General features: G+C 51.4%; 1 protein-coding gene across 5 annotated transcripts in view; it reads left to right on the forward strand.

Annotated features, from left to right (window-relative positions):
• The window catches only part of SMURF1 (SMAD specific E3 ubiquitin protein ligase 1), a 110883-nt gene extending 98261 nt beyond the window's left edge, over positions 1-12622 (forward strand). For 4 of the 5 annotated variants that reach the window (XM_030300370.1, XM_030300366.1, XM_030300368.2 and 1 more), the window contains 7 exons: positions 1371-1485; positions 2257-2435; positions 3612-3749; positions 4775-4895; positions 5790-5991; positions 7475-7559; positions 9295-12622. In XM_030300370.1, coding sequence (XP_030156230.1) covers positions 1371-1485; positions 2257-2435; positions 3612-3749; positions 4775-4895; positions 5790-5991; positions 7475-7559; positions 9295-9394 — 940 coding nt within the window. In that variant the 3' untranslated portion in view covers positions 9395-12622. The remainder of the gene's footprint in view (positions 1-1370; positions 1486-2256; positions 2436-3611; positions 3750-4774; positions 4896-5789; positions 5992-7474; positions 7560-9294) is intronic. The other variant, XM_030300365.2, reaches the window with a different exon arrangement.
• The last annotated feature ends 869 nt before the right edge of the window (positions 12623-13491 follow it).

Here is a 13491-nt window from a genome sequence, read left to right on the forward strand (position 1 = left end):
TTTTAATGTTTATTTATTTTTGAAAAAGAGTGTGCACGTGAGCGGGACAGGGGCAGAGAGAGGGGGACAGAGGATCTTTAGTGGGCTCCATGCTGACATCAGAGAGCCCAGTGTGGGGCTCGAACTCACATAACTGTGAGATCATGACCTGAATTGAAGCTGAAGTCAGACGCTGAACCAACTGAACCACCCAGGCGCCCCTGTTGGATGTTTCTGATTTGGGGCTTTTTGTTTTGTTTTGTTTTTTAATACATAATGAAATGATTGGAATATAAAGGGATTCCAAAAATAATTTATTCTTATGTATCTCGTCCAGATTTCAGAACTCATGAAATTATATCTTGTTATGGATTCAGCTTGTTTTTTAAAATTATAAAAATGATAAATGTTTATGACAAAAGGTAGAATCGACAAGATAGAAAGTCATAAAAGGTAAGGGCGCCGAGGTGGCTCAGTCGGTTAAGCGTCTGACCTCGGCTCAGGTCATGATCTCGCGGTTTGTGAGTTCAAGCCCTGCATCAGGCTCTGTGCTGACAGCTCAGAGCCTGGAGCCTGTTTCGGATTCTGTGTCTCCTCCTCTCTCTGCCCACCCCCCCCCCCCCCAATGCTCATGCTCTGTCTCTCTCTGTCCCTCGATAATAAATAAATGTTAAAAAAAATTTTTTTTAAAAGAAAGTCATAAAGGGTGAAAGTCGTTCTCAATCCCTGTCTGCCTGGACTGCAAACTGTTTTCTCCTCACTTAAATGTGAATAACATGTTCCTGTTGGAAATGTAAAAACTCTCTAGCAAGAGGCAAAAGAAAACTGAAGATCCCCCAGAATGCTGATTCTAAAGTTAACTACTGTCCAAGTGTCTGTGTAAATCCTCTTCCTCCTCCTCTTCCTCTCTGCTCTGCATATAGATCTTTCCTGTTTTGTGTACATACACGCGTGCACGCACACCCTTTATAAGTAGGATATGACTGCTCTTTATTAATTGCTCTTTTGTCCATTGGAACCACACGATTGACATCATCACCTGAGAGCTGGTCTCTGCAGAGTCCCAGGGAACACCTTAGCTGAGGTTCTGGCAGGCTGATGAGTCCCCCTGCCGAGAGCACTGCCCGTAGCAGGTGGTGCCGGGTGAAGCCCACCGCCGTTCTTCCTCGGCTTCGGAGCCACTGTGGGAGTTTGGGCCAGAAAAGCCATTTCTCAGACGACCGGACGCAAGTTGTTACTTCCTCAGACTAATCTGCCCCATCTACACCTTCTCTCAGGGCCTGGTTATCCTGCAGTGTGGCCTTCTAGGACCCAGGGAGTCAGTCCTTTTGGTAAGACCTAAACTGGACATTTTCACACATATAAAATGGTTGTCATTTTGTTGTTCCTAGGGAGTGGCTCTATTTATTGTGCCATGAAATGTTGAATCCGTATTATGGACTCTTCCAGTATTCTACGGACAACATTTACATGTTGCAAATCAACCCGGATTCTTCGATCAACCCCGTAAGTACCCATGAATAAAGAGAGGGCGAATTGGAAAGTTCTCTAGCTAGATTTCCAGGTCCAGTGTCAGTCCTTGGTTTATCCATTGTGGACTTACTCAGTCTCTGGTAAATAGACACTGAAAGGTAGAGCAGGAAATGGAAATGGGGTTTTCATTAATTCTGCTTATAATTCCACCTGGAAAGCAGAGATGTGAGGTTCCCCAGTTAAAAACCAGAACAGCTCTGGTTTTAGAATGATTCTGTTACTTGGGCTGTCCATTATTTTCCTCTATGTTCCTCTTTGGTTTTTTATTTCCTTTGGATTTTCTTCTCTTCTGCTTTCTCCTGGGACTCAGGGAGAATTGCCCCCTGCTCTGTTTGTAGTGCAGTGGGGAAAACGGGGGGCCGGCTACCTGCACGCCTGGCACTTAGAAGCGCCTGTGTTGGTTTGATTCTCCGTGGCTGCCATGTTGAAATTCTTAATAATTTTTGAGCAAAGAGTTCTGCATTTTCCTTTTAGGCTGAGTACCACAAATGATGTAGCAGTTCTGAGGACATGTTTGAACGAAGGGCATGTAAAATGTTCAGATGATCTATACAAAACGCATGCTCTGAATTTTGACTCCCTAACCAGCCTTCTTTCCTTTGATCGTGAGCACAACCTGTGAGCAACTGAGTCAGTGTTGGGTTGCCCATGGGACAGGTCTCCCAAGAAGCTTGGAGAAAGCACAAGGTATCCACCCTGGCTGGTCATTTTCCTAATAAATGTGTTCTCTGGTGCCCCCTACAGGACCATCTGTCTTATTTCCATTTCGTGGGTCGGATCATGGGTCTCGCCGTATTCCACGGACACTACATAAACGGGGGCTTCACGGTTCCCTTCTATAAGCAGCTACTGGGGAAACCCATCCAGCTCTCTGATTTGGAGTCGGTGGACCCAGAACTCCATAAGAGCTTAGTGTGGATTCTGTAAGTACCGACTCACTGTTCAGTTGATGGAAGATGCCTCACCCATCTTACTGTCCACCAAATACAATTGTTTTGTGTGCATGTGTGCGTGCATGTGAATGTTTTCGAGGGATGGGTGTGAAGTCAGGGAAGAGAAGTAAAGAAAATGCTGTTTTACAGCCAAAAACATAAAAGTGGATTTAACAAGAAATACTCAGTTGACTTTCTTCCTTCATGACATTTGGCCAGTTTCACTTCATAGACTAATTTCTTCCTCAAATTATTAAGGTCTGGCCACAAAATTAATCCCCAGGCCTGATAGGTGGGTGGTGGGTTTTGTTTTGGACTCTCCAGTGAATCTCGAGAGGGAAAGCACCCAACACAAAATTAGTGGCAGAGAATTTGATAGTAAGAGAAAGTATCAGGAAAAACTATATTTAGTCGACTTTGTTTTAGAATTATCCTAGAACTCTCTTGGAAGCTGTCGGCACAGTCACGTGGTAACCGCGGGGGTTGCGGGTCCTTGTGAAGGAGCCGATTTCACAGGAGGGAGAGATCCAGGCTCTGCAGGGGGAGAGCGAGAGGGGGAGCTGGAGCCGCTGCACCCCAAGTGCCGGTCGGCCTCACTTCACGTGCCCCAGCTGGAAATGGGTAGTCCGGGGGGGTTAGGGCCTCCATCCTGTACAAAATCGTTTACTCTGCTTGCGTCTCAGCAAATGCGGGGGGCAGAGGAGTCCACTTGAACTTCCAAGTGCTACTTTGTTTGAATGGATGCATTTGGAATGGCTGCCCTAAAGGAGGGCTTGCGAATGTTTTCTAGGTGTGTCTTCTGCAGGTTGCTTTTCCTTTGACCCCGTTTCCTCTTCGTGAATCCTTCTGTTCGGAGACTCAGTTTACAAGGCAGTCAGGCCACCGTGTCTCATAAAATCCCAGAACGAGAGAGCTACCATCACCTCCCTGTGAATGAGGGAGCCCAGAGTCTGGGCACATGCAGAGTGGAGCTGTGGTACCCCTTCAGTACCCGCACCCCTGCCCTCACACGTGCTCTGGGCCCTAGGTTTTCCTCGTCCCCCCCTGCAGATCTGGGGTGATGGACAGGAAGTGCCGTCTTTCTCCCGGAACGTTCCGTCTAAGGTTCTGTTCGCTGCTGCATGCTGGCAGAGGTCCGACATCCATCTTGTGTCTTAACTTCAACAGAGAGAATGATATCACCCCTGTGCTAGACCACACTTTCTGTGTGGAACACAATGCTTTCGGGAGGATTCTTCAGCATGAACTGAAACCCAATGGTCGCAACGTTCCTGTCACAGAGGACAACAAGAAAGAATATGTCCGGTAATGTTCTGGGGAACCTTGGAAGTTGCCAGCAGGGACATCCAGGTGCCTGGGACCATCTGGGCAAGGCTGGGTTCACATTTAGGTTGTCAAGGCTCCTTGGCTGTTTGAGGCTTCCCTTCCCTGCCGGCACCTATGACCAGAATCCCAGGAACAGAACAGACTTTCAGCAACGGTCGGGTTCAGTGTTGGGGGCTGTGCACAGAGGTGCCCCTAGTGCCACCAGAGCCGGCCCATTGAAGGGAGGATAATGACTCCAGAGCCCAAGCTGGGGAAGGGATTGCAGGTGACCTCCCAATTCTGGGTGTGAAGGTGGTGAACGCAGGAGAGAATAGAAGCCTAGAAGTTTCCTTGAGATCAGTCTCGAGGAAGTCTACTCCATAGTAGTTTGTTTTCTCTTCTTTTTTTCTTTAATGTTTATTTTGAGATAGACAGCAGACAGGGGTCGGGCAGGGCGAGAAGAGACAGAATCCCAAGCAGGCTCCGCGCTGTCAGTTCAGAGTCTGATGTGGGGCTCGATCCCACAAACCATAAGATCGTGTCCTGAGCTGAAATCAAGAGTCGGACCCTTAACCAGCTGAGCCGTCCAGGCGCCTACCTCTTCAGGCAAATAAACGGCCAGTCGCTCGCACTGGGGAGTTGGAAGCATGCGGGCGTGTCCGTGTGCGGAGGCTGCCAGACTGGCGCGTGTTCCCACGGTATCCTGTGTGTCATTTTCAGGTCTACTTTTCAGTTATGGCACTTGCTCTAACAGGTCAGGTTAATTCCTACAGCTATTTTTAGCGAAGCATCAGCATGTGTAAGGGCCTGTGCTAACTTATTTTTAACCTGATACTGAGGCTAGGCAACGTCGGCCGGTGGGGGTTTCGTCCCATCTGCCCCCACCTCCGCCCCCTCCTCCCGCCCCCAGGGGAGGCCCGGCAGGCAGGGTGCCAGGTTCAGATGTCAGAACCTTCTGTGGAGAAAACTTTTTTTTTTTCATGAACCACTTGATGCTGCCTCCAACTTGTGAATTTGTTTCTCAGGTTGTATGTAAATTGGAGGTTCATGCGGGGGATTGAAGCCCAGTTCTTGGCTCTTCAGAAGGGGTTTAATGAACTCATTCCTCAACACTTACTGAAGCCGTTTGACCAGAAGGAACTGGAGGTACGTGCTCACCGGGCCGAGCCAAGGAGGCATTAAAGGGCGCAAGTGAGATCGGTGTTTTCTTGTTTTACAACCTGCCTGCAGAATGAGGCTTGTCTGTCCCCGCGGCAAGGCCGGGGGTTTGTCGGGGCTCCCGACGAACAGGCCTAGAGCGAGCGGGGTGTCGAGGGCGTCTGAGCCTGTTTATGACAAGGACAGGTGTCTGCTTGGCGGCAACGAGTCCAGATCATTCTCCGGACATTGTTCGGGGTGTCCTGTGGCTTATCCTCATGTTCAAGATCTCCAGCCGTGGCGGTTTCCAAACCCCTCCCACGTATTTACCTCGGATCGAGGAAATTCTCTCGCGTATAACCAGATTCTGCCAGCACGTCAACTTTGTGTTTCTGTTCTAGCTATTATTAGACTCCGCACAAAGTGTTATTGTCTTCTCGTGTCCCACTTCGCGTGTGTGAACATAGAGACTCATTCATCCCTTACCCACGTCCGTGCCAAGTGGCTCACGGCTTTGAAATCCTTGTCTTTCTGCCGCGGCGAGGCGCCTCCGTGGGCGGGCAGCAGCCCACCCGGTGCAGAAACTCGCACACCACTCCCCTCCCAGCCCTGCTGTGACGGCCCCTGGGGTCCCGGGGAGGTGGCCCCGTTTTACAGTCAGCCCCTTCAGTCTCGCCGGTCGGCCCTTTGGTACTGACTCCTCGCGGATGAGGAGAGCAGACCTGGTTGTAAGAAAAGGCGCTGTTGGGAGCGTGGGCCCGTCTCCCTCTCCGCTTGTCTGAGTCTCTGGCTAGTTTATTCGGACGCCACGAATTCCCTCCTTTCAGACGCTGGGAACCTGGGAGGCTGCCATGACCCGGTCTGTACGTCTGAGAAATAACTTGCCTCTAAACGCCTTCGCAGCTGATCATAGGCGGCCTGGATAAGATCGACGTGAGCGACTGGAAGTCCAACACTCGGCTGAAGCACTGTGTGGCCGACAGCAACATCGTCCGCTGGTTCTGGCAGGCCGTGGAGACCTTCGATGAGGAGAGGAGGGCCAGGCTGCTGCAGTTTGTGACCGGGTCCACTCGGGTCCCTCTCCAAGGCTTCAAGGCTTTGCAAGGTGACTGATGTGGAGGCGGGGCTCCTGGCCCCACGCGTCTCCGCCAGGCATGTCCCCTGCCCGGCCACGGCAGGAAGAGCTGGACCGCCGTGGTGGTGTTTTCCTGAAATGTCTCCTAGGAAGTGGCGCGGCCTGTGTTTTCTCGTAGCGAACGCTGGGGGCGTGGAGGTGCTCGCCTGGCGGCCGCGGCCGCCCCCACCCCCGGGGGCCCTCTTGTTGCCATTCTCTCTGCCGGCCCCCCAGTGCTCCGGGGGTGCTAGCCTCTGCCCAAGCTGAGAGGAGATACCTGTAGACGCAAAGGGGGTGAGAATCTCAGCAAAACAAAGCCCAGCTTCCTGTCAAACCCACCTTTCTCGGTGTCCCTGCAGGCCACGTGCCCAGCAGGCCACGTGCCCAGCAGGCGGGGTGTCATCTGGGGCGCGCAGCTGTGGCGGGGGCTGGCCAGCCTGGTGCCCGCCCAGGGCTGAGTTGGGCGAGACCTGAGTGAAGAAGGACCCCATGGAGCCGGTCCCTCCCCCACCCCTACAGAACTGGGGGACAGAGGGAGGGTACAAATAGCAGCAAGGCTTTGGGGAAAGAAATTAGAGGTTCTAAAGTGCACCATGGATTCGTTCCTGAGTCTTCTGGTAGCAGCCGTCTCACTGCAGCCCTGAGGTGAGAGCAGCCCGGCCTGAGCGCCAGGAGATGGAGTCTCCTGCTGCCGTGTTGGTCATGAGCTCCAGGGGTCCTTCCTGAGCCTCGGTTTCCTCCTCTATGCAGAGGCACTGCCTGAGAGGCTCCGCTGTCTGGTGTAGGTACCCATCCCCTCTCTGGTCCCTTCCGATGCTGATAAAAAACCTGATATCCAGATTTTTGATAACCCTGAGAGCCAGAAGGAAAAAGGTGAAGAATGTTAGTATGTTAAAATACTAGTAGCAGATGGACCTTTGCATGTTCCTAGAGATAGCAGGTGTATTTCATGTAGAGAACATTCCCTGTAGACTTTTCCAGATTTGAAGAACTTATTTGAGTGACAGAAGCTACTTCCATCCCCCTGGGCTGTTGTCCTAGGTGTTTGTGTCTTTTTCTTTTCCCACCGTCCCTCCGCCTGGGGGATTCATGACTGTGTATCGTGCTTTTGTCATAACCCTGCTGTCCTCTGTCAGGGGCGGGCCCACTTGCTAAACATCTTGTTTAAAAAAAAGAAAAACCGTCACTGGTGATTTAAGGATTTTGTCCTTCAAATATCCCCACTTGAGTGGGCCCACGGCCAGGGTCCAGGAGGAGAGCTCTCACGCGTCTCTGCCCCTGCGATTTTCTAGAATGGCTGGGATAGGTCGCTGGACGGTCAGCGTGTCCTAACCCAGGTGCAGGCTATGCCGCCGCGGGAAGCCCACGACCGTCCGGCAGGACGACCTGCCCGGGCATCGGGCCGAGGGTGTGGTTGGCAGTGGGGCCCGGGGCCCGCCTCTGAAGTGCATTAACTAGAATGTTGTCTCGTAAGGTTCTACAGGCGCGGCAGGGCCCCGGCTCTTCACCATCCACCTGATCGACGCCAACACAGACAACCTTCCGAAGGCCCACACCTGGTAAGGACCTCGCTGTGGCATCGCGGGGAGCCTGTCCCTGCGCCTGCCACCCCTCACGTGACTCCCCGTGCTTCCTTTACCTGCGCCCCAGGACAACTGGCCGTGGAACCAGTGTCAGGTGGGATGAGCGCTTGGCCGTGTGTCACATGAGGGTTATCAGAAGTCTCTTTCGTGAAACCCGTTTTGTCGTGAGATGTGATTAACGGCGGCTGGCACTCGGCAGCTCCAGCCTTGCCTTTGCTGGGCCGCGTGTGTGCACACACATACCTCCCTGCGGGGGAGTTGTCATTTTCAATCCGGAGTTCCCAGTCTTTGCTTCCTGTGTTTTCCTTCTTGGAACTTGGTGATGGATGCATCTTGCACATTGAAAACTTCTTAACTTTACTAAATTTTAACATCACTCATACCTGTAGCAGATGATTTTCCCTTGCAGTTTAAAAATCAAGTCACTTACGTACGCTTTGTCTCAGAAACCACGTATCAAAAAGACCAGCGTGTCTGGTTCGCGAGAGCCGGTTCCTTGCCATCGAGATGTGTAACATTGCAACAGAAGCTTCCTGATTGGGAACCCAGGGGTGTGGGTTCAAGTGCTTACATGGCCAAGGCCCTACCGAGGCTGTGGCGCCCAGCCCCGCATGGCCGTTACAGACACAGCATTGTGTTGACCCACGGCAGCCGCTTTCTTCCCTAGGACTCTGCCCTTTCATAGTTGAACGTTTAGAATAAAACGGATGTGAGAACTGTCCTCAGATGCTGAAGTCCCAACTTTAAGAAAAAAACTATCACACGGTTTAGCCCAGTTCTTTCTTTTTTTTTTTTAACGTTTATTTATTTTTGAGGCAGAGAGAGACAGAGCATGAACGGGGGAGGGGCAGAGAGAGAGGGAGACACAGAATCTGAAACAGGCTCCAGGCTCTGAGCCATCAGCACAGAGCCCGATGCGGGGCTCGAACTCACGGACCGCAAGATCGTGACCTGAGCCGAAGTCGGCCACTTAACCGACTGAGCCACCCAGGCGCCCCAGCCCAGTTCTTTCTTGACAAAAACCATCCTTAACTGCTTGACCGCTAGTAATTCAGTAGGTCACTATCTCGGTCAGAATTTTGTATGTTTTGACTTATTAGGAGAGAATATCCTTCTTAAAGGATGCCTTTTCTTTTCTTTCTTTTTTTTTTTTTTTTAATACAACACTAGAATTTCTCCAGGGAAATGTTGATTTATCTCCTCCTATCAGAGATTTGACGTTTTACTAGTTTTGAGATAATAGTTTGTTTCTGCAGGAAACATCCCAGACTGCCCCATTTGGTCTCAGGTCAAGTCACGGAGGATTAGACAGACAGGCAGTGGATTGTCAGTGGTGATCCGACAGTCGGCCAGTCTGGATTACGGGGGTCCACATGCGAAGAAGACAACCACCACTGCATCAGGAAGGATCTTTGTCCTGATATAACCAGGACATAGTAATCGGTTTAATTTTGGCTTTCAAGATCTTAGGACTTATTTTGTTCTGTGTTCCATGAAAAATCTTTGCTTTCGAAACAGAAAAGCACCAGGGGGGAGTGGAAAACTTGCCTGTACCCCCCACCCCAGCTGGGCGATGAGATGCTTGGCCCCATCCGCCTGTATACTCACACGCTGCTAGCTCGAGGCCCTGAATGCTCTGCTCCCGCCTGGACCAGGGCCTAGGTCCAGATGGCCCCAGCAGTGACTCTGTCGCTCTTTTGTCCTCTTTCAGCTTTAATCGGATCGACATTCCACCTTACGAGTCGTACGAGAAGCTCTACGAGAAGCTGCTGACGGCCGTGGAGGAGACTTGCGGGTTTGCCGTGGAGTGAAGAGAGCAACCAAAGGCAACAGATTCTAGCTCACGACCACCAGACCAAAAGCAAGCTTTCTGTGCGCCTCCTGCAAAGCTGGCTGAGGCCCGGGAACCCTAGATGACCCGAGGGAAAGGGTTTTCTCCCCTCCTTTTCGTTGGGGGAGCGAGGGGGGTGGGGGGACTTTGGTTGGCGGCTCCCACCCATATTTTCCTCCCTTCTGACAGTGATCCCCCCCCCCCCCCCCCCCCACCTCCTTCCATCACCCATCCAATAAAATGCAGCCAGGTTTAGCATTTGGCTTCGGTCACACAGGATACCCTGCAGCGACTGTAACCCACATGGTTGGTGATAGGCTCACTGCCCTGTGGTCTTTATAGGAGGATCGACCCACAAGTTCTGGAACTGAGCTTGGCTTACTGAGGGTTTGTAACCGGTAGCTCTTCTGTCTCCAGACAGTCCTGAGGTCCCTTTTCAAGTTCTGCAGCTCAAATTGCAGTCACACCCTAGCAGCCTGCTCTGGGAAGCAGATTAATTTCTAACTGAAAAATAACCGTATTGTCCGTTGGAATTCTGCCCCAGCAGGAAGCTTGCATCCGAAATGTGCTTCCCTTTTGGAAAAGTAAAGGAACTGGGGCAGCTTTTGCTGGAGGCCTGGGGTATTTTTAAGGGGATCCTGGCTGAAAAAACTTGTTTTGCATAGAGAAAAATGATCTTCCTTTTAAGAGTCCCTTTTGCCACATTATCTATCTAGCTTGAGATATTTTTCCAGTGAAAATACCACATAACAGAGCTTATAAAAGAACACACCAAACCAGCCTCAGATCCATGCAGCCAGTCCCGGGCTGCGACTCCCCCACCACCTGTATGTCGAGGAGGGTCGGCTGGGTCACTTGAATACTAACCAAGTGTTGTGCGGAAGTTGCTAAGAGCTGAACTAACAGAATTCTGCTGTTGTAGCTGCTGGCTTGGTGCAAAGTAGCCTCACAGGGAGAGAGGGAACGGGCCACCCCACTGACTTAAATCCACCCTGAGTTACGGTTTTACGAAGAGTAGGGCACGAACGCAAACCTGTCAGTGGAGGGGACCCTTCACCCTGGCTCATTCTGCTCGTTTCCCGAGTGTCGGGTGGAGACGCGAACAATCGCTACTACTCAGTTCGCTCGCCCAGACGTCCTCACGTGACGAGCAAGGCCAAAGCAAGCCTGGACCCTGAGTTTCCAACACCATTTTCCAATTTGCACAGAAGTTCAACAGTATTTGAACAAGGTGGTTTGATTTGCGATGAACTTCCGTGAAGGGCAGCAGCCAATCGTCCTGTTTGGTTTTTTGTTGTTGTTTTGTTTGGTGGGGGGGTGGGGGGGCAAATGCGGGGTAATTCATCAGGAAGACATTTCACTGTCGGAAGTTTGCCGTTGGTTTCGGAGTTAAGCGTTGGGATCCAGCTGCGGGTCTGAGGTGGGTCTGGAAGGCTTTCGGGTGACTCTCTTTTTGTCACGGATACCTCCGGAGCTAGGTGAGTTTGGAGGCGAGCTCACCCTTGTGGGTCTTGCCGTGTGGTTCTTCGGCTTGCCCCGAAGCATTCTGTGGCTGCCGTGCGGGAGCTCGGGAACCCCTGGGAGACAGACCCTCCCTCGGAACAAGAAGTTCACCTGGTTCGGTGGGCCGTGGGCTAGCGGCTGTGGGTTCCAAGAGCTGTGAGAGAGCGCGCGTCTGGCCATTTACGGAGGAGGTGCCAGGGTAGAGAGGATGTCAAGTGTGACTGCTGCAGAGGAGAGATTAAATCCGTTCAGGAAGTCCAGGCCGTATCATGGGCTTGGACTGTCAGAAGTTCTGCCTTGCCCCGGTCAGGCTTACCCCGAGTCTCGCTCGTTTACCATCGTCCTTCAGAGGGCGTTCTAGAAGCTGGCTCCCCCTGACTCTCTAGTCCTCCCTCTTAACCTTCCTCTGCGAGAGTAAGGAAATGTCGGCTATGGCCCTTCCCCCACAGAGGCCTCCTCTCGAAGGTGCACCTCAACCCCCCAGTGTGAGGAGGAGACCTCCACAGAGAGCTGAGGGCACATCCAGACCGAGCGGGGGAACCACGGACCGTTCCTGTGGTTTGGCCCAGAGCTGCAGGAATGAGCGGGGAGACGAGGGTCTAGCGGGACTGTGGCACGTGGCTCCTGTAAGACGATCTTCCTGCTGTCGGGAGGAACAGTCCTTAGAACCCGTGCCTGCCAGCCCCATGCTGCCCGCGGGTGTCAGGCGTGGGCCCAGCACGCGGGACCGGCCTGTAAGGCGGGGCTTTCCTCCCTCATCAGTCGTCCTCGTCAGCTGTGCGTTACAGTGGGGCCTGAAAGAGCAGAACTTTCCAGAGCCCTGGTTTACTCTCGCCAGACAGGCCCGTCAGTAGCATTGCACTTCTAGAACCTTGGATTAGGCCTTTTGAACCACGGAAAGAGCAGTGTGGCAGACAGTGGGGAAAAGCTCCCGATGACTCCACTTTGGGTCCACGTGGACCCTGTTTCCACGAGCTCTCGTTTGTGGCCCTTGGTGATCCCCAACACCCCCCGCCCCCGCCGTCCCCTTCCCACCCCTTGGCCCAGATGCTTCCGGGGCCCGACTTGCAGGCTTGCCCTCACCAGCGGTCATCAGCCGACCCTCAGGGATGCAGCAAACCACCGCTCTGCCAGCGCTGTAGGAAGGAGAAACAAAGGGGCTGCTTGGGGGACACAGGGCAGCTCTCCCCGAGGGGAGACTCTGCCCGCCAGGAGTCCCGTGCTCCCCGAGCTTGCTCGGCCGCGTGGTCCCAATTCAGGTGAGGGGGTCCTCCACCCTGAGCTGTCAGGAGTGGCCTTCCGCAGAGAACCCGCCCCATCCCCCCGGCCCTGTCCGCAGCCAGGCGCGTGCCGCACGGCAGCCTTCCCGAAACATAGTATGAATTTTTAAAATTTGTTTATTTTTGTTTCTCAACCACTTTATAATGTATTTTTTAATTTATTTTGTAATGTCTTGTTTTTAAGTATTGCTGCTATCCTTGTTATTCTTCCCACTGTTTTTATTGCTGATTTATTTTGTGAAAATTGTACACTAATGTTCCGTTTTATGTCAAAATCAAAAGTATTTAAAGAAATACTAGTTCTATTTAATGTGGTTATGGAACCAGCTGGAAACACAAAACAAACAGTGATTGTACAGCAGGCTGGACCCAGGAGGTCAGGTTCATTTTGTTACATATGCAATAAACTCACGACTTTACATTTTTTTGGCGTCTGATACTTTGGTGTGGAGATGAGATTCCTTTTTTTTCTCTCCAGTCCCGCAAAAAAGAAAGTCAGTGGCTCGAAATACTGACAAGGACCTTCCAGGGAAAAAGGACAGACTTCAGAATTGTAGAAGGAACTGAAAAAACACGGCAGGCAGTTGAAAGTGCTCTACCAAAAGCAGAAACTTGTGGGATCGAGAAAGTCTTGAAGCTGTTGACTGGTTCCTCACATGCTGGTCATGTTTGTTGGTTTGCATTTTTCTTTTCCTTTTTTAGATATTTTCATTGTGGTAAGATATTTGCAATATGCCAGTGTATCCACTGGGTAAGGTCTACCTCGGTGGCATTAAAACATTCACAATATTGTATCACTGCCAATGTACCCAAACTTTTTCATCCTCCCAAACTAGAACCTAGACCCACTAACCAGTAACTGCTGCTCCTCCTTCCCCCGACACCTGTCCTACTTGGTCTCTGTGAACCTGCCTATTCTAGGTACTTCATGTAAGTAGAATCATAAAATGTTGGTCTTTCCGTGTCTTATTTCACTTAGTGTAACATTTTCAAGGTCTACCCATGTTGGAGCATCTATCAGAATTTCACTCCTTTTTATGGCTGAATGGCATGCCACTGTAGGGATGTACCACATTGTGTTTTTCCGTTGATTTGATGGACACTTGGTGGGATAATTTTCTTTGTTGACTTGACCCAGCCGTGATACCCAGAAAAGGCATTACACAGTAACATCTGTGCGGGCTGGATTTCTCTCAGCAGTGTTCCGCAGTTCTCAGTGCGTAAGTCTTTAGCCTCCTTGGTTAAGTTTATTCCCAAGTATTGCATTCTTTTTGATGCTATTTTAAATGGAATT

The sequence above is a fragment of the Lynx canadensis genome, chromosome E3 (assembly GCF_007474595.2).
Source record: "Lynx canadensis isolate LIC74 chromosome E3, mLynCan4.pri.v2, whole genome shotgun sequence".
NCBI lineage: Eukaryota > Metazoa > Chordata > Mammalia > Carnivora > Felidae > Lynx > Lynx canadensis.